Raw genomic sequence first — 21,285 nt, forward strand, 5'->3', positions numbered from 1 at the left:
AGCTTGAATTAAGGCAGTGGTAATGGTGATAGAAAGGCAGGAGAATTGAGAGTGGCCAGTTGGATATGAGGTTGGAAGAGGTATGAGTTGCTGGCTTGGATGGATGGTAGCATCATTCACTGAACTAGGGCACACTCAGAGGGTAAAGAGCTAGAGCACACTCAGACTTGAATAAATGTCTGAGGATGTTGCAGAATGTCCAAGTAGAGACAGCCAGCCTACAACTGAAAATATAAGCCAGGAACATGGGGGAGATTTGTGGACATCTAGGTGGTAGCTGAAGTGGTAGAAGTGGATGAGGTTATCCAGTGAGAGGAGAGACATTTCCTCATGCACATTTTTCAATTTCTTTGAGCAGTGGTGTTCAAAACCAAAGAACTGACTGTTGGCTCACGTGTGCCTCAATGATCTTGCTATGGTTAGCCAAGACTCCAGGCTCTGATGGGTGACTCAAACGGTTTGGGCAATTGAAAACGAAATTCAATTTTTCTAGACATAGCAAATACTTTGAAATACTGGGTACTGTAGGGACTGAGTTCGGAAAAGTCCTGAATAAAGGAAACAAGGTCCATGAGTGAGTGGTAAGTAACATGATGTAGGAACTGTAGGGAATTATGGAAAATCTGACATCTTTTGGGTACCAGGCAAATCAGCATTTATTACTTTCAATAAACAGCTTTAACACTTTGAGAGGACTGCATCTCTGCAGATTCCATCTGGATCACAAAACAAAGACACAATTTGTTTTAAGGTCTTTGAAGACTGAACACACTAGAAGATGATTCCTCAATTTGAGGGGCAAAAGAATCCCCTACACAAAACTCTAGCCCAGTGCTTCTCAAACTTTAACATGCACACAAAACACCTAGGGATCTTGTTAAAATTCAGATTCTCATTCAGCAGAATTGGTGTAGGGCTTGGAATTTGGCATTCCTAACAAGTTCCCAGATGATGGCAATGCTGCTGGTCTAGTCAAAGTGTTACTCAAAGTATGATTAGAACCTTCTATGGAAATTTGACATTGATGAGTGGACTTGTCTCAAACAGGGTACCAACTTTTTGCAATTCGTTTCTTTCCCCTTACGTTATGTTTATCTCGAAATGTAATTTTACACGTTAAATCTAATACATTTGGGCTTTTATTTTGCATATCTTTTTTCCATTTAACTTTCTTAGAAATTCATTTTTGTTGTGTTTTATAATAGTATTGGTCTGTGATGGATTGCAAAAACTATTGGTCCCTCACCACAGATAGTTTGAGAAACACTGCTCTAGATGATAAAGAACGTTTTATTTGGGACATAGATTTAATTAGAAATGGTATGATTTCTAATACATATGATTCTAAAGCAGTATTTTAAACTTTTCTTTTTATTTATTTCATAAACAATAACAAAACTCAGCTAGATAACATTATGACAGTTTCACCGTACATTCAGTCACAAATATTTGAAACCTTCGCAACAAGAACAACAAAACCAGAAGTGTTACAAGAATAATTTACAAGAAAATCTATAAAACAGCAAGAAGCTCACAAATGTTCATTTTCTTTTGCACAAGATCACTACACTCTTTCACAACATGTTTTGTGTTACAAAATTTCCAACAAAAGTGTATTTTTTTCTTTGTATTGTGGTTTCTAAAACCAGAAACTTTGAAGTAAATATCCTTTTATTAGCACCTAGTGGTGCAGAAAAAGGAAAACTCTCACATACAGACACTTCACAGCACTTTTCTAAGAAAAATATACACTTACAAAATATGTTACAAATTGGCACACTTAAAAATATACAAGATTTTGTAGACGTCTTGAGTGATCCTTAAGCTTTAAACTTCAATTGATTCTACAGATTATTTATAAAGCTTAACTCTAAAAGAAAAAAAAGGCAAATAATTTCCTAACATTTTTAAGTTGCAGTGTCATATGTCAAACAGAAACTTAGGTTACATTCATAAAAAGGGCCTGTAACGCTTTTATTTTAAATTTTCTTAAATGCTTAAGGGGCTTGGGGAAGAGAAAAAAATGGGAATAATCATTTTCTTTAGCACCATAAATCAGCAACTTACTAAAGAGGTGCATTCAGTTCTATGGAAACTAAGGACTAGTACATTCAAAACTCTGTAGGCAGCAAACTCCAGTCAGTGCTACAGGTAGCCCCGTAGAGCATCTTAAGATTTCTACTCTCCTCACTGGGAGTGAAAAACAAAAGGCCTCTTCTAGTGTTCATTCTAAGCCTTTTTTTTTGTGCTGTAAATAACCAGTCATCTCTCAAACAGGCAGAATGATTTCAATATCTCTTTTCTTCTTTCTGAAATGGGATGTCATTCTGAGACTCAGAAACCCCTGAGCTTGTTAGATGGACAGACATCCTTTCCATCTTATGTGGATGAGTGTTTCTTCAGTGTCTTTAGTATCAATTTACCCAGATACTGATTTTGAAAGCCTCATTCACACCATAAACTTTGTACTAAACTTCTATCTTTTACATTGTCCTTCTCCAATGCCTTATCTATTAGTTACGATTCTGAAACCAAGAGCACATCTCAAGTATGTAGCTGCAATGGGAGCTCTGCTTCATGACTGTAGCTAGTATTTAATGCTGAGTAAAAAATGTGCCTTAAAGGGTAGCCTGAGTCCTGTCATCAAAATAATCACATGCTGGCTGAGGACCCTCAAGCTGATGACAGTGTTTCCCAAGTTAAACAGCCCAACTAAAATTTTTTTCTCCCTTATTTGGGTCTTTGAGAAACCTTTACAAAATCCTTGGCCTACACTCTGTTGACAAGATTCCTGTTGGTTATTAAAAGTTTGATTTTGGTACTAAATCTTCTAAATGTAACTATAGGCTTACTGAATTTTATGATTAGAAAACAAACCAACCTCACATTAGTTTTATAAAAAGAACATATTTCTGTAGTGATGGGCAGTCATTAAAAAAATCCCTAAATGAAAATGGTAACTCCTTAAGTTAGATAATTTCTCAATAATAAAGGAGAAAATAAACATTTCTATTTCTAGCAATAGTTAGGACTAGCTAGTGCTCCATTCTCCTCTTCAGCATAGAAACTTAGCTCTCTTCAATTCTTGGAACTGTTCTGAGAGCATCTGTAAGCTGAAGACATGTTGGATCTACATCACACTGGTCCAGCTTGGTAATAGCAAGCATGGCTAAAAGGTCCTTGGATATGGTTTTTCTCCTTTAGGCAGTAAATACTAATTGAAACCTACTAAAACAGAAATTCACTAGAACTGCAAAACCTCACATAGGACTTAGGATGCTTGCTAGAGTTGTTTATAGCTTTTGAAGCATCCTTTTGCCTCTCTCTTATACACACACACACACTCCCCTCCCTAGCCCCCTCACACACGCAGATGCTTCCCAGCAAGGAAAAAGTTCAGAGAAGGTGAAAGTTGTCACAAAAGCCCAGCTAGCACCAAGGACTTCAGTGAGATGGCTGAAGAAGTGATGATCGAAGTAATGCAGGAGGTTTGAAAACATTAGGAAAAGGTAAGGCCTTGACACATAGTTGTACAGAGTAACAAGAAGTCAGAAGGGAAAGCTGGGAGGAAGCAGCATATGTGAAGAAGCTGGTATAAGAGACCTTGGAGAGGCAGAAGGGATGGTCACTGGTTCAAGCCAGTTATCACAGCCCAAACATGACCCCCAAAGTCTCAGTACCCTTCTCCATATAATATAGCACCTAGCCAGGGCAGGAGATGAGACCTATTCTTAACAGATCTTCAGGGAAAAGGAATTTCTAAGTTTCCTCAGTCATGTGATATAATTTGTCCATGTGGGCATGAGTGTGTGTTTAAAATTATATTTGAGGGATGAAATACCACCTATTGGGTACAATGTACACCATTTGGGCAATGGGTACACTAAAAGCCCAGATTTCACCACTAAGCAATATATCCATGTAACACAATTGTCCTTGTACCCCTACTCCATAAAAATAAAAAAAATTTAATTAAAAAATTAGATTTGAAAATAGCCAAAGCAATTAAAGGTAATTAAGAATGGGAAGGTTTCCCTCTGAACTTCCAGAAGAAAGCAGCCTAAGATTGTTGAGCCCTGACAATTTGGGCAGGTGGGATATGAGACCATAAAAGAAAAATTCTAAGACCAAGGTCTGAGATTAAGTAAGAAGAATAAGTATTCCATTTACTTCCAGGAAAGTAAAGATTAAATGGGACTCTGTTAGGGAGGCATTAATAGGAAACAGCTTCTCAGAGGGGAGAGGTTAGAAGGGAGCGGTAATCAGGAATTTCAGACTAAGGATAATATATATTTCTGACTTGAGATACCAGTGATAGGGCAAAACACTATTTTTATACTCTACTAAGGCAGCTGGTTATGACAGGAAGAAAAAGAACTGTGAGAGCAGAGACAGGACCAACAAAATGCTAAATGATGAACATCTCAGAACACAATGTACTGAGAGGAATATTAAATGCAATTAAGAGAATAAACATCTTCTGCCTTGGCCTATTGCTCATTTCTCAAACCCTTGTTTCTTTTTATGTTTCAGTACAAAGTGACTGGTTATGCATCACTAATTTATATGTTAAAAACACATAATACACTGCAGGCCAATTAAAAAGGTGCTTTAAAATAACAATTCTCTTTGGAGAAAGGGATGAACTATGCCCTAGAATTGGCCCTTAATGGGCTCCATAGGAGCAACTGAAAGAATATCCATTCCAAAGGACTTATGATAGCAAGTTCTCACAAGGAAATTGTTTCCAACAGTTTCAGGCTGTCCTTCTACCCCACTCACACCCCATTCTCCAAAGCTGAACTGATACCGAAAAAAAACTGGGACAACTGCTCCCATATTTACTTTTATAAAAACACATTGTATTAATGGTACATTTTCTTTATTTTTTCATTAATTGCCACCTTTTCATTACATAGAAAGCACTCCACTCCTCTAAGCCAGCAGGTGACTCTGAGGTCTGGAGTCTTGGGGATCACAATACAGGCAGAGTTGGTGATTCCAAGCCAAAATTCAGCTGCAAAACAGAAAAATCAAAAACAAAAACAAAAACAAAACAAAGACCAGTTTCTAGGGACTGGCCACAGCATTTAGTACAGCTAGCTATCAGAATAGAGAAATAGAAGAAGGTTTTCCAGTTTGGTTATTTTCCCTTTTGGATGGTAGCTGTAGGGCAGGAGACATGTTTCATCTGGTGCCTTTCCACTAAGTAATTTTCCAGGGCTCACTGCAAACAGAGAATTAAAGCCTAGGAATGGGCCTGTACCAGCCTCACAGAATGCTCCTCACCCACTCATCCCCACAGACACAAGAGACTGACGCTGGGAACACACACCATCAAGAACACAGGCTTGTTCATTTTACTACCCAGCTGTAAGGAATAGAGCAGGCTGGTGAAAGGAATCATGGACCGGGAAGTGTATATACTTATATACATGACAGGCTTTCTTCCATTTCTCTCTGACTACTTTCAAATGTTGCTTCTCTGTTTGTGAATACATTTAGGTGGCATTGACTAGGTAGGTTCATATTTTGCTTAAAATTTTCCTTTTGAAACATCTTCTCTTTTTTTGTTAAATCCCCTTTTTCCCTTCCCACTTATTCTCCACCCTCCCACCCCAGCCTATATATTCACAAGTTAATAGGTTAGTAACAATATTAATAAGAATAGTAACAACGACAACAACTAACAATATTAATAATATTAATCCCCTATATCTGTATAGCACTTTATGATCTACAAAGCGCTCTCACATCCATTATCTCATCTGTGCCATAATGCATCAGTCATCAGATGCACAGGCCTTCAATTGTGCAAAGAAAAGAGATCAAATGTTAGAAGTCAAGTGGTGAATAAAAGGGAAGAAAAATTAGTAGTGAGGAATGTTGGGGCTGTGAAATTGTTTTTTAAAAAGTAGAGGGAGTACTGAATAAAAAATGTGATTTAAAAATTTGTACTTAAAATTGAGATTTAAGTTTAGTGTGTGGCATCAAATATTGGTTATCCTCAGACTAAGTGTATATGGCCCAAATCAGTTGTTGCCACAAATTGTTCATCTTATCTGATAGTAAATGTACTTTACTCATAGGAACAAAAATTTGGTTGAACTGGGATGCCTTAACATTTTCTTTAAATGACATTGGCATTGCAAGATTAAACACTGAAAGAACACTAAAGCCATGATATGAGTGCACTTTTGACAAAACTGGAATAAAACATTTAGGAAACTATTTAAATAAAAGCATTCTATATACTTCATTTATCATTAGTGTTGATTTTATAGCTATTTTTATAATTTATCCCAGACTATTATAAAATATATAAAACTGAGATATAAAGTATCATCAATATAACTTTGCACTTTAAATAATTTTCAGCTACAGATTTTGCTTTTAGAAAACAAACTTTGAAAGCAGCTGTTTTGTTTCCTTGTAAAACGTTCTGTAAATGCATATACTTGGGTCCCTGATGGACTTAGCTGTTGTGGCCTTCAGACTTTTCCAAAATTTTAACCCTTAGACAATGGAACAAGCAAATCTTTATTTTGCCTTGTTTAGCTGTTCGTGTTTCCACACAGGACAGTAGAGTTTAAAACTTTAAAAGAACGTGTGTGTGTGTGTGTGTGTGTGTGTATACACACACACACACATATACATATATATGTTTAGGTGTGTATATATCCATTTAAAAATAATTAATGAGCTTTAAACTGTGGGTGAATCTGTGAGATGAGGTAAGAAAATTTGGCACATTTCAAACAGTATCCTTTAATTTTGGTAAATTGTGTAACACAACATATTTTTCCACCATGATCTACAGGTGCTATCCACATAAGTGGGGGTGGTTAATAGCAAGAATCACTGGAATGTTTCTAGTAAATTAACAGGGACAAGTTCCCCAAATACAACCAAATGTTGATATAGAAGTAAAAATATATACAGTACAGTCACTTGTTTGTAGTTTGGCACAATGTTTTCAATTTTTTCCTTGTGGGTAAATAGTGCATAAACTACTTGTGCAACTGTATGACTTTTTAAGTCTTTTACATAGAACATGAGATTAAAGTTTGCTCCAAAGACGTATTCCCACAATTTAAAATTCTTTTCTTTAAGCACTTACATGTCAACATACATACCACAAGGCATATTTTGAAAGAAATAAAACACAAACATCAAATGTCTTTCTGGAAAATGCGAGTCTCTTCTTCAAACACAGGTAAAACCCAAAAGGTTGTTTCTGCTTTTAGGAGATTGTAGTCGGAATCCCTGCAGAAAAATCAAACAATTTATGCCATCTTAGTTAGTTTTAGTGTATGTCCCACAAAGGGATCATACAAGCTAAATTTGTTAACATCATACTAGATGCTGTATGATGTAGAAAAAGATACAAATAGCATGGGGCACTAGAAAGCCCTCCTATTTGCCACATGTTCAGATTTTGTTTTCCAGCTAATGCTCTTTTGTTTAAATGATCTTGGCTTTTTGTCTACATGACTTTTAAATTCTGTTTTTCAAAATCTGTCTTACTGCAAAGCCTTTCACTTCCAAAAATCATTCAAGAGCATATTTTAGTTCTATTTTCTTAATATGTAGTAACTAGTGATGAATAGCAGAAGAAGAAATAGCTTTGTTAGAGCTTATCCCTAGACAAGCCACAACAAAATTGCCCAATCTTTTGGGTGGCTTAAAGGTATAGGGATTTTCATGCACTTTAAAATTTTCTTTTTAATTTGAAAAAGAAGGGAATGGGACAGTTTCTTTCATGCAAATTTTTGCTTTCAAGAGGGAAAAAATGAGGGACTGTGGGCTTAGTAGGTAGTAGGAGAGCTAAGGGTGCATCATCTCAGCCATATTGGTACAGTATTACCTCAGTTTTTCAAAAGAAGCTGTCCCAGACTCATCCTTGTGGACCTGTTCTCGCTCCATGTGCTTTCCCTTACATTTCTCATCTCTCAGGGCCTTGGAGCTGGATTTGTGACGATACAACTTTTTGTGTGTCGGTCCGTTATTGCCTAAAGTGCTCATGTTACTATACTTTTTATCAAAGAAGGTAGAGCGAGAGTCCTCGTTATAACCAGGCATGTTTGCACGACCAGGATCACCTATTGCTGTTTTCCCATTGCTTTTGCTCACACCCTTGATTGACCTGTGATTCTTAGTGGCTCCTGGGGACCCACTGTTGATCTTTTTCTTAGACTCCTGTGGTGTCCCAGCCAATATTTTGAGGGTTTTTAATTTTAGACTATTGGACTCAGGGGAGTAGAATATGTTGGGATCCCCATGGTGCTCCATAGGTTCCCAAAGGGGCTCTATGGAGGCCATCATGAATCTCTGCACATCTGCCATACCAGAGGCAATGTTGGACAAGATATAGGAAGGCTCCTGAAATTCCCGTTGGTCATCATCCAGAAGGCTGTTGGTGTTGGTGCCCATGCTCATATCACTCCAGCCTGGGCTGCTCTCCTTCCCCAAGGCCCAATCTCCAGAAAGTCCCTTTTGACTTGGCATCTTCATAGAGGCCATAGGGCCACCATGTTGGATACATTCAGCCAATGTCTTCCCAGTGGAGGATATGGTGTTGGTTTGGCTTCCCCCACGGCCAATGCCAATTTGCATTTTCTCTCCATTGATGGCAGCCATGTATTTCCCTTTCTTTGTGGACTTAGGGACCTGGCGGGAGTTTTTGCTAGGTGGCTTTTCAATCCCCTTGTTGTTGCCTTTGAGGGATTTTTTCCTGGTGTTTTTCTGAGAAGAGCTTTGGTTCGTAGCCCCACTCTTGCTGGGTGAACTTTTCTTTCTTGATTTTGACACTTTGTTGTTGGTACTAATTTGACCGGATGGATCATTAAATGTTGACAGGCAAGGATTTTTTTGGAGCAGGCTGACAGAATCCTCATCATTGAACATATGGAACTGAAACTGGTGGTTATTTAAAGTAAATCCATCCTCCATTTGGACCTGCCGTGAAAGGGTACTGCAGTCCCACTTGATTTTTTCCACACTGTCCAATGGTCCTGGGACACCCTCTTGGAACCCCTTCAGTGTTCCTAGTGTCTTCATACTCTCACATCTGGTAATTTGAGGGGAAAGACTAGGGGTATCCGGTGGGGACATCTCTGAAAGGGAAGAGTGGCGGAATTTGTCAGGGGTGAAGTTGGATATATCCAGGAGGTCAGTGGACTCCTTTAGTGGTGCTATCTCATCAATGCTTTGCTGGATCACCAGCTTAGGGCTGCAATGGGCCAGGAAGTCATCAGTGATATCATCATCACCATCCTTTTCACAGGACTTCAAGCTTAAGGAGCAATAATTACTTGAGCTGACAGAGAGTGGGGCCATCGAATCAAAGCTAAAGAGCCGACCATCATCCATATTGACTGGCCCCTGCTGGAAAGGAAAGCAGATCTCTCCATTATTAAAGTGACATAATTGGTAAGAGTCATCAGATGGGAGTTGGGTATCTTGCATGGAGTCATACAGGACTTTGTTGCAATTACTGCCACCACTATTGAGGCAGATTGGATTGTATGTTGTAGGTGTGAGGTTATTTTCCATGGAGACTACTTGGGAGGCTCCAAATTCACTGGATTGGGTTGGGGCTATCTCCCTTGAGACTTCAGCCATGAATTCCTGGGTGCCAGAAGTAGCCTTGTTGGGCCACACATTTCCATAGTTGCTTGATTCCATTTTGAAGTTATGAGATGACTGCTGCAGCTCAGAGTCAGAGGATGAGGTGAGCACACAGTCCTGGGTAGGCTGGAGGGGTACAAATGATTTTTCGGTTTGAGTGAGGCTGCCTTCATTTTGCTCTGGAGAATGGTGGCTGAAGTATGAGATACTAGTGTTATTTGACAAGTCAGAAGCATCTAACAATGTCTGCAGATACCCTCCAGGGATAACACGTATATTAGTGGTAACATTAGCAGATGATAAAGGCATTTCAGAAGAGCAGGTCGTTGGTAGAAAAGTGGAATTTTTAGCAGCCTTTGCCTCATGAAATTCAGATAGATGGGAACTGTTTGAGGTCCCAGGAATAACTTCATTCTTTAAATTAGCCTTGGAGGATTGGTTTTCCAAGAGAGGGCTCATTTGAACAACTGGCTTGCTTTCTTGCCCAGCAGCTTTGACTTTCTTAGATTTTAACCTAGCTTCACTTTTAAATTTGATTTTGTTGAGCACTTTCCTCTCTGGCCCCTTAAACTCTGTGTCTTGGACTTTGACTTTCACTGAGTCAGGGCCTGTGATGTCATTTAAATGTGATCCATTTGCACAGCTAGGAGCACCCAGAGGTGCTGACTTCAGTGTACCTTTTAGGCCTCCATCTTCTTTACGATTACTAGCGTTCCTCTGATCATTGCATAATGAAATCTGTCTACTACTTGCTGAAATTTCAATGGATGGGATTCTTTGAATCCTGTGCCTGTTGCCAAGTTTAGATTTTCGTTTGCGAGCAGGTGGCAGAAATGACACCTCAAAGCTACCTGGTTCAAAGCTTTGCTTTTGGGAAAAAGGTGTCTTGATGGAGTCCGTGTTGGTGTTTCTCTGCTTCTTCTTCTTTTGCCAGAAGCCTTTCAAGGGTGCCAGCTTGGCATATTTGTTGAGCTGATTCTCACTCAAATTCACTGTTGTCTCACTGGCATCCACCTTACCCAACTTCACTAGCATGTTCTTCTCACCTTTAAAGCGATTAATGATGATATATTTGATAATAACAGGGGGCTCCTTACGGGTTACTTTTCTTCTCTTTTTGGGACACCATTCATCATCATCTTCCTCTTTGGAACCAACTGGCAGCCATTCCTTCCTCTCATTTACTTTTTCACCCTCTAGTGAGTCAACATCATATAGATAATCTTCACTGTATCTGACTTTTCTCTTGGCTCGCAGCCCATAGTTCTGTTGGGAGGAGGAGCTGCCAGAATTAGTGTCCCGAGCCATATAGCGACTACAGTCCTTGATCTCACCCATAGCATCATATGAGATCTCAATGAAGGAACTATCATCACTGAAACTCCCTGATGTCTCCAAGGAATTAGCAAGATGGCCCTGCTTTGGATTCTTAAGTTGCTCTACTTCAGTCCCACTGCATGGTTTATTTAAGGCAGGCTTTTCTCCATTATCCTTTCCATCTTTCTTCTCTACACCTTTGTCTTCCTGTCCTTCCTCTTTGCCTTTCTTCTTGTCCAAGTTTTTATCTTCTTCCCCCCAGATGATGCTCACATCAGGGACCTTGAATTGGGAAAAATCACTGCTCTGCTTCAGGGCCCCACTCTTAGACTCTCGCTTGGGGCAGGTAGTAAAGACGCTGGGAAAAAAGTTGAATTGGGCATCTTCCTGCATCAAAAGAGTAGTCTTGTCTCGAACGTTGTCCTGAAAGGACTCATATCGAATTTTCAGGGAGCAGACATCACTGCCTAGTGTTGATTCATCATCATCAAACATGTAGTTATCCACATCTTCTTCAGAGAATAGGTTGACAGACAGCTCATTTTTGGAACAGAGGTCAAGCAGTTCAATCTTACTTTCACTAATGAAAGTCTCAAAGTAACCCCAATCCTGATTGGAATTTGCAAGCAAAGCTTCTTCTGTATTGCACTTATCTAACAGTAATGCCTCATAATAGCTTTTCTGAGCTGGATCCTCCAAGTCAATGTCAGGTTTCTCAGTTTCTCGTCTGTCTCCTGCCCTTGATTTATGCAGGGGGAAGCCTAGGAGCTGGTCTGAGAGCAGCTGCTCTCCATATTTCATATTTTCTCCAGCATTAATACACTGAATCCCTATATCAGAGACTGCACATGTTTCATAATCCCTATTTAGATCACCAACTTTCAGACTGATCCCTGGCTCAGGATCTACTGCATCCTTGGATTCCATGAAGCAGCCTAAGCAAGTCCGACTTGGCTGCATGAGACAGTCCCCATTCAGAGCTGACATGCCTGCAGGCTCCATTATGGCAAATGGAGCTTTCTCACATTCATTGGGAAGTGACCATGTGTTCGGGCCTTTTGCAATGCCAGATGTGAGGGAGATGGCATTCACAGAAGCACTATTAGCAGCATGTTCGGGTGCTTCAATCAGGCCCAAAGGAGAGGGCGGGCTCTGCATACAGGGCTTCTTAGAGGGTAGAGGCAAGAGACCCCTGGGATACATCAGGGTCTCTTTTTGTGCCACCGGTATAGGCTGGATAGGTGCAGCAGCTTCTAGAGCTGCAAATGACTTCATTGCCACATCCTGGTCCTCTGAGTCTAGAAAAAAGGGAAAGAAATGACAGGAATAAAATTAAGAGTCTTAGACCAGACTCATTAACTCTCTTTCCCTTGATCAGTTTCTGGTACTTGATCTTATTATACAAGCTAAGCCTTCACATCTCTATCTTTACAAATAAAAACTACAACGTTAAAGAACAACCCTGATTTTATATTGAACATTCATGCAAATGAAAAATAATAATTATTTAGGTCAAGTTTCTTCCTCAGAGAAAGGCAAAGCTCTCCTCAGAAATGAGAAAAGAATTGGACTGCTTGATCAATTGGAAAGTCAAGGCTTTCAAGGGGAAAATGCTCAGATGGAACATTAATACTTTTGAGCTATGAGGCTCAGGCCTGTCCTCCAGATCCAGGTTCTGGAAGCTCCTAGTGACTCTACAAGTTCCTTTTTTCTTTTCTTTTCTTTTCTTTTCTCTCTTCTTTTTCTTTTCTCTCTCTTTCTCTCTCTCCCTCTCTCTCTCCCTCTCTCTCCCTCTCTCTTCCTCTCTCTCTCTCTTTCTTGTTTTTGAGTCTTGCTCTACTGCCCAGGCCGAAATGCAGTGGCGTGATCTCAGCTCCCTGCAATCTCCATCTCCTGGGTTCAAGTGATTCTCATGCCTCAGCCTCCCGAGTAGCTGGGATTACAGGCACCTGCCACCACACTTGGCTAATTTTTTATATTTTTGGTAGAGACAGGGTTTCACCATGTTGGCCAGGCTGGTCTCGAACTCCTGACCTCAAATGATCTGCCCACCTTGGCCTCCCAAAGTACTGGGATTACAGGCATGAGCCACTGTGCCCGGCCACTCTAGAAGTTCTAAGCCTCACATCAGAGCATATTTCTAATTCACTAGGAATTTTGAGGAACTTCATTTGACAGATATGATTTGGGAGGGCAAAGGGGTCAGATTCAATGCCTCTTAGAGACTCTTATAGCCCAGTTAGATATTTGGTGGAATAAAGCTTACAATTAACATTCATTTCAGAGGCATCCTGGACTCAACCTGTCCCAACTTTGTGGGTACTGAAAATCCATGGTAATAACAAAGGACTACCAGGAGAGATATTAATATACTATAATTAAATTCCCTTACCATTTTCTTTGACCCCATTAATCAGAGTGTTTTCTCCGTTGGCTGAGGCAACAATAGCCTTATCTTGTCGGTTATCCATGAATGTAACCTCTTATTGTTTCATTCCAAGTCCAAATGCTGTCCAACCTGCACATTTCAAATATATAATATCAGTCATTAAATTTGTTTTATTTTGTGTTTTATAGGTTATTTCAGCTAGAGGGGTCTTAAAAGGCTCACTGGGATTTATCTGTTTCCAGACTGACTTCATCACTGCTATTGTTTTTGTTTCACAATTTATACCTACCACATGAAGTCAATTTGGAAACTCACACTCATTCATACATCCTACATCCTTCTATCACCTCTGGGCCATGATATTATTCAAAACTGAAATCCAAGGAAGCAGACAAACGTATCCCTTCCTCCAAATACTAATACATTTAACCTAATCATGGTTGCCTGATTAAGAAGGACACAAAGCAAAGACAAGACTAACCTGAGATAAGGTGTGTTTGTATGTGTGTTTGTGTGTGGCAATTAACTTTATTTTTGTTTGCCTCATTTCTATTTCAAATGATCAGATGCTCTTCAAAAACAAGGCAATTCATATACATACACACATGTACATCATATTCAGAATTTCTCTTTCTGTGCCTTAAAATTTGACTGCTAAGGATGAAGGAGGTAGAGAATTCCATGGTTTCTCGACTTCCAGGACTTTACCTTGGACTTTGACAAGTATTCCTCCAAACTCACAGCAAGATTTTTTAAAAATGTGACTACAAAGAGGATTAGATTTTCTGAAAAGGCCCCAGCATCGTCTGATATTTTTAGGGCATAGGACATATATCTATCTATAGCCCTTCATCTCCTGCCCACCTACCTGAGTGGTATTTATATGCAAAATGATAGGAGATGAGATGGGGTATCTGCCACATGCCACTACAACATCTAGCCCTCCCCTGTCCCTAGACCTTCTCCCCAACTGAGTATCTATCCCTTTATTAAAAAGCATATGGTATTGATAGTCAAGCAGCTATTATAAGAATCTCAATTGTATAGTCATTTATCCTAATGCATGCAATATACTCTAAAAAGTAGGTTCAGCATTGAGAAACAGGAAGCAGTAACAGTTCCACATGATTCAATCTATAAAATATTTTACCCATCTGGGCCTATTCCCTTATCTATAAAATACAAAGACTGTATTAGGCAGTCTCTCAGTTTTAAAAATGTTAGATGACTCTGGGTTTCCCCTAACACTTATATATTAGAATTGCCACATTTTCTTCTCATTTTATATGAGATCTGATTTGATGCATAGGCAATAAACCATGGGTGCCAGGGAAAAGAGAAAAAATATGCTTACTTGTATTTACACAGAAAAGGGCTGGAGAGTTTTAAAAGACGGAGAGGAGTGGATAGCAATGTCCAAGTCCCCACCCTTTGTCAAGGAGGGCTCATTTGTAGTAGAACTGAATGAACAGATTGGATAGCTGCCTCTGCTTCAAAGACAACCCTATAAATCAGATGGAATCATATTGCCATCATGGATTACTCTGTGCATTTTTGTTTTGGAGTTCAGTAGGACTTCAGGTATCATTTACCCCTCTTTTGCCCCTCCACTAAGTCCATCTTGGCAGGAACTTGATAAGGGGCAAATTACTTTTAGATTTCAATAATTTAATGTCTTCTTATCCCTTATGTCTATAGTTAACTACAAGCAAGTCCATTTTTATCACCAGGAAGACCAAGGTATGGAAAGAGAGACTATGATAGCCAAGGTTGTAAAACAACACAATGAGAGATCTATGAAAAAAAAAAAACCCAAGTTTCCTGACCAAGAGACTAGGTGTTTTTTCTTAAAACACAAAATGCCATCTCCATGATTCTTACCAATTCCAACCCCTGACTAAAACAGGGCTAGACAAATACAAGTTTCCACATGTTACTGATCTGTACTTCTATACCCTTTCAGGTAGGAAAATACAGAACAGCTGCCACAGATAAGCATCGGTTATCAGTAAAAATTAATGTACCATGAAATATAGATAGGAACAATACATTTAAGTATCAACAATTATCCAATCTTTTTTTTTTTGAGACAGAGTCTCATTCCATCACCTAGGTGGAGGGCAGTGGCCCCTCCAGAGTTGAAGCAATTCTCGTGTCTCAGCCTCCCAAGTAACTGGAATTAACAGGCACGCGCTACCATGCCCAGCTTATTTTTGTATTTTTAGTAGAGATGGGATTTCGCCATGTTGGCCAGGCTGGTCTTGAACTCCTGACCTCAAGCGATCCACCTGCCTCAGCCTCCTGAAGTGCTGGATTACAGGCATGAGCAACCGTGTCTAGCCAATTATCCAATCTTTTCAGGCAGGACAAGAACACTATGTCAGGGGACATATTAGTGCTGCTGTAACTTTACTCTGGGATGTTATTTCCCTAAGAACATAAATTGCCTCTAATGGAAAAATCTGGCCAAGCACCCAGGATTTATGACTCTGAAGTAAAGGGAATCTTATAAGGTTGAGATTAGAGAGGAGACAAACTTTGGCAAAAGATGAAGAAGAGGTAGAGTGGGGACATGGGAGCTTGGATGTATAATTAATTACCTCATAAGTTTGGTTCTATTAGATTCTAATTTTTTTTGAAAAGGGAAAACTGAGCATCACAGATATTAACTTAGTGATTATCAATAATTTGGGCCTTTCTTCTCCAGAATTAGTAGGCTAGACCTTGAGCAGATAATCCTTTAGTCCTTTCCTATGATTTTTCAAATCTCAGCTATAAACAGGACAACTAAAGGTATATATTTTTCTACATACCTATTTACTTATACCTTGGCTGCTTATAAAAATAATTTTGGGGAGGAATTATAATTTCTTACAGTTACAATACAAACAACTCTGGGCTTGCTTTAGCTTTCCCCCACTGATCAGCATTTTAGGACAGTAAATTAGGTGGGGTTTTAAAATCTATTTTGAGCTAAAATTGATTAACACTTTTGGAAGAATGTACAACAAATTGCTTTGCTGATCACAGTAAATTACACAGTGTAATGACATTAAAATAACATTAGCATGGAGATGGTATTTTGAAGCAAGGAAATGGTCCATTAGACTGGAAAAGCAATCCCTCCTAGCTGTCCTTCCCCTCATCTGGGCTTGAGAAAGGCTCATAGATCCTGTAGGCTGCTATCCTCTTCCCCAGCGGCCTTGAAGTCTAAGGTCTCAGAGTCTAGATGACCCATGCCGGCATTTGTGTTGAGGCTGTCCCTGGCTTTTCCCAAGTGGGGAAAAAAAATCAAGGCAAGAAAGTAAGTCCTGTTTTTGTCTATGGGCCTGGGGCAATATAGCCTTTGGAGTTTGAGTAGTGCCAATCTCTGGAATACTAGTTTAAATCAATTCATCAAAATTATTAGTACTACCTGTGATCACAGTATTGTATCAAGTACAGCATAGAAAAGACAGATAAATGAGGCTAGATCTCTGTTCTCAAGATGCTCAGAGTCTAGAGGGGGAAAGCAAGCTACAGACAAATTGTAAATATAATACACTGAAAGAGGGGCAGAAAGTTGCTATGGGAATCCCAAATGGAGGGAAATTACTCCAATTCTAGAATTCTAGAGAGGCAGGAGATTTGGGAAGGCTTCACTAAAAGCAGCAACATTAAGGTGGATCTTGAAGGATGACCTTTCTGGAGGTGAGGATGGGGAAGTTCAGTGGAGAGAAAAGTATTCCAGGCAGAAGGACCTTCATGAAATGCTACAAGTCTCCCTCCCACTCCAGTCTATCTTCTAAACAACTGCTATAGAAGCATAGCAAGTTGACAAGATACCTTAAAACTTTGTTTTGCTTTGCAAAACACTCTCCTCAATCAATCCTCACCTTCTCCAGTTGTATCCTCTTTTCATTCTGTTCACTTCCCCCTATGTTCCTAAATATTCTAACCCTCTCTGCTCCCTTAATATTAAACCATTTGTTTTTGCTTCCCGGTGTCTTGCACTTGATATTCTGTTTGGAATCTCTGTCCCCTTTTCCTATTCCTTCCCTTCCCCTTTCCCAACCTCCCTTTTACCTCTCTGTCCTCTTCCCTTCTCAGTTTTTCCTTGACACATTCCTTGATTCCCCACTCCAAACAAAATCAGTCTCTGCCATTCTCTGTATTCTCAAAGAATTTTTATCTCCTCTGTGTTCATCATCTTATACGAGCTTTACTACTTTATATCTGATACCCCCAAAAGACTAAGCACCAACACCCCCAACTCCACAGGGCCTGGCTCACATAGTGCTTATAACATGATATGTACTTTGTAAAAACTGGTTAAACAATGATGTTGAATGGTAGGAAAAGATGGGAGAGAATTTAGGGAATAATGTTTGGCTGAAATAGGTACAAACAAGAAAATATAGTGGAAAGATAAACTGAAATATACTGTGGAGGCCAACTAAATTGTAATTCAGGAAGATGCTGAAGGGTTTTGAGTAGTGAAGAATATTAGGACCAGTGAAAGTGGGAGAGACAGAGGGTGGGAAGATAGGAAATAATGTTCAGGTGTGAGATGTCAAAAAGATTAGAATTCAGGAGGAAATAGGAATGGAAAGGAGATGTTAGACGTAAGTAGAGCTACATAGGTGTGCTGCATAGACCTGGAAGATGATTTAGATGTGACAGGTAAGGGAGCAGTAGTCAGAATACAGTGAGAAGAGATAGATCAAAGAGTTAATAGATGACTGTGAAAGAAGAATCATGGGTGGTTGGATTCCAGACCAGGGTAGCCTCAGAAATATCGGTGCCAGGATATTCTTGGGAATAAAGCAAGGCCAGTATGAAGACCAATTATCAGGTACAACATGTCTAATGAAGCTGACCAGGACCTTAGCTGTCACACTGGAAAGAAAGCAACTGACCAGCAAGCTGTTACAGATGGGGAATCTTCAGGTTGGGTTAGGGACTGTAATGAAACGAGGAGATGGTACTGCTATAGCAAATAGGCCCACAGACAGTTTTCCAAGCTAGCCCAGCTAGCTCTGTCTAGTCTGATTCTTCCCAGTCTAGCATTAGTCAGTATAATGGATGGCAGAATCAGCAACCGTACAGGGAGCACATTCTAATCCATAATTCTGCTTGGCTAATTCTATTTTCAGATATCTATCAGGATTTTAAGACCCTAAGCTAGAAATACGGAGGTATGATGATGTTAAGTACAGGAAACATGCTTAAATGAGCAACCATACAAGTTTTAACAATATTAAGGGTGAGAAAGACATCAAAAAGAGATTGCCACAGCTACACTGTAAAGAATTCTATATATCTCAAAAGTATGGTATGACTCCATTAAATATTTCCTCTCTCATGATAAAGATTCCAAAATTCTGGCCGGGCTTGGGGGTTCACACCTGTAATCCTAGCACTTTGGGAGGCTGAGGTGGGCGGATTGCTTGAGCTCAGAAGTTTGAGACCAGCCTGGGCAACATGGGGAAACCCTGTCTCTACAAAAAATACAAAAACATTAGCCAGGCATGGTGGCACGTGTCTGTAGTCCCAGCCACTTGGTAGGCTGAGGCAGGAGGATTGCTTGAACCCGGGAGGTTGAAGCCACAGTAAGCCAAGATCGTGCCACTGGCACTTAAGCCTGGAGGATAAAGTGAGATTCTGTCTCAAAAAAAAATTCCAAAATTCAAAAGATATGCACAAAAAACTCATATAGAAGAGGGGATACTGTATAATGGACAGAGTACAATCATTAGCTAGGTGTCCTCAGACAAGCTCCCTCCCTTCTCTAGTACTTAGTTTTACTAGCTATACAATAAGGGAGAAAAACTAGATTATATCTAAGGATTCTTTTAGTTCCTAACAATCTAGAATTCATTTAATTTTTGTCTCTTTCTTTCTTCTTTCTTCTCTCTTTTTTTTTTATTGAAACAGAGTCTCGCTTTGTCCCCCAGTTTGGAGTGCAGTGGCATGATCTTAGCTCACTGCAACCTCCACCTGCCACTCAGCCTCTCGAGTAGCTGTAATTACAGGCTACCATCACGCCCTTTCCTTCCTTCCTTCCTTCCTTCCTTCCTTCCTTCCTTCCTTCCTTCCTTTCCAGAGTCTCGCTCTATCCCCAACGCTGGAGTGCAACGGCGCGATCTTGCTTCACTGCAACCTCTGCCTCCCGGGTACAAGCGGTTCTCCTGCCTTATCCTCCCAAGCTAATTTTTGTATTTTTAGTAGAGGTGGGGTTTCGCCATGTTGGCCAGGCTGGTCTGGAACTCGTGACCTCAGGTGATCCGGCTGTCTCGGCCTCCCAAAGTGCTAGGATTACAGGCATGAGCCACTATGCCCAGCCTATTTGTTCATCTTTAAAAATTGAAATTAATTACATGTACTACAAAAAATTGACATACAAGAAGAAATTCTGATTTAAGTTTTGTGTGATACTGAGATGAGCCTGAGGGAACTCTTTAACCCCTTTCATCTCATATCCCTTCCTGTATGCCTCTGATTTTTATACACACATACCCAAATCCTGTCAGGGGTAGCAAGTAGGGTGCTGCTGGTGGTGACAGGGCTCCGTATGTATCACCTGCCTTCATTTTTGGCAGCCACCAATCTAAGAGGGATCCTCTTTGCCATCATGTTCCTAGGCAGAAGTGATAGTGGCTGCATTTGTGTCCTAGCTTGGTGCCTCAACATTTGGGTCTCCCTTCCTCTTCTTTTCTTTCTCTCCCTACTGGTTTTATCTGTACCATTTTTTGTGACATCACTCTAAAGAAATTTTCAAGAAGAGTAGGTGCATAAGACGATGAATCAATGAGAAAGCATGTACAAATACATTGTATATATTAAAGCACTATACAAATGCTAGGAAACAATATTCATTAAGACTGGAATTAGGGGTAGAAAGAACAAGCAGAGGCACTAATAGGTTCAAGTCAGGAATAGCCGGCCTCCTCACTAGTCTTAACTTTTAAACCTTATAACTATAGGTAGCTCAACTTCACTGACACATCTGAATCCCTTTGCCTTTGTGAAAGAATTTTATTTTCAGGACTTCTGCCTGCTTTCTTTCTCAAATCTGAGGAAGGAGTGATAGAAGAGTATAATCACTGTTTGTCAGGTGGGGTATTTCTTTCTAAAGAAAGTCACTTTCTTCTTGACTCTAGACCCAAATGGGCAGTATAATGGTGTATTAGGAACAGAGAGATCAACCTGGAAGACCCATTTGTGTGTGGAAGATGGCGAGTCCTCTGAAGAACCACGCCACTGTAGCCCAGCCCTTTCTGAGAATGCATTTATATAAGGACTGTATCCTAATCAAAGAGTGCTTTTGTTGCCAGGCAGCACTGAGTTACATTTAATGCTTGAGCACAATAACTTTAGGCTAAATTATCTTTTGACTTTCTCCATATGGTTTCTAATCTCTTTTCTTATTACTAATTTATCCTGTTAACTGCATTTTAAAAAATGTTATTATATTCTTTTCAGAAATATAATCACTGAACCACAGGGCTGGAAGGATCTTGGAAGACAGTCTCATCCCAAACTCCCCATTTTACAAGTGGGGTAACCAAGTCCCAGAAAGGGGAAACTACTTGCCAGTGTTACATAGTGATTTGGTAACACATACACATTCTTGGATGTGGGATGTGTGTTGCCGTCTAGTCCAGAAATATCCCCATAGCACCAAGTTACTTACCAAGTGGAATGTAAGTTATCAATAAAAATAACCACTAATCAGAGGGCTACTAACTTTTTGTTTGTCTTTACTGGAGGAAATGCTGTCAGAAATAAGAAAGCTGTTCTTACTTATCCCAAGAGGAGAAGTGAAAAGTAGAGATAAAGCCAAAATCCATCTGAGAAGTAGGCACTGTTCTTCCAGCCTCTGGTTCTAGAGCTCTGTATTGTCACCCCAAGGCATACCCACCCAAGCAACACATTTCCTCCTTATACACACACACACACACACACAC

The 21,285-nt window shown here is 39.8% G+C and overlaps 1 protein-coding gene across 1 annotated transcript in view; it reads right to left on the reverse strand.

Annotated features, from left to right (window-relative positions):
* Nucleotides 1-594: 594 nt before the first annotated feature.
* Nucleotides 595-21,285, reverse strand: part of NEXMIF (neurite extension and migration factor) — a 175,192-nt gene continuing 154,501 nt past the window's right edge. Inside the window, exons 2-4 of the mRNA XM_032757200.2 lie at nucleotides 13,340-13,465; nucleotides 7,868-12,245; nucleotides 595-7,266 (exon numbers count right to left, since the gene is read on the reverse strand). Coding sequence (XP_032613091.1) covers nucleotides 7,173-7,266; nucleotides 7,868-12,245; nucleotides 13,340-13,418 — 4,551 coding nt within the window. The 5' untranslated portion in view covers nucleotides 13,419-13,465 and the 3' untranslated portion in view covers nucleotides 595-7,172. The remainder of the gene's footprint in view (nucleotides 7,267-7,867; nucleotides 12,246-13,339; nucleotides 13,466-21,285) is intronic.

Source organism: Hylobates moloch, unplaced genomic scaffold (assembly GCF_009828535.3).
Source record: "Hylobates moloch isolate HMO894 unplaced genomic scaffold, HMol_V3 SCAFFOLD_7, whole genome shotgun sequence".
Classification (NCBI taxonomy): domain Eukaryota; kingdom Metazoa; phylum Chordata; class Mammalia; order Primates; family Hylobatidae; genus Hylobates; species Hylobates moloch.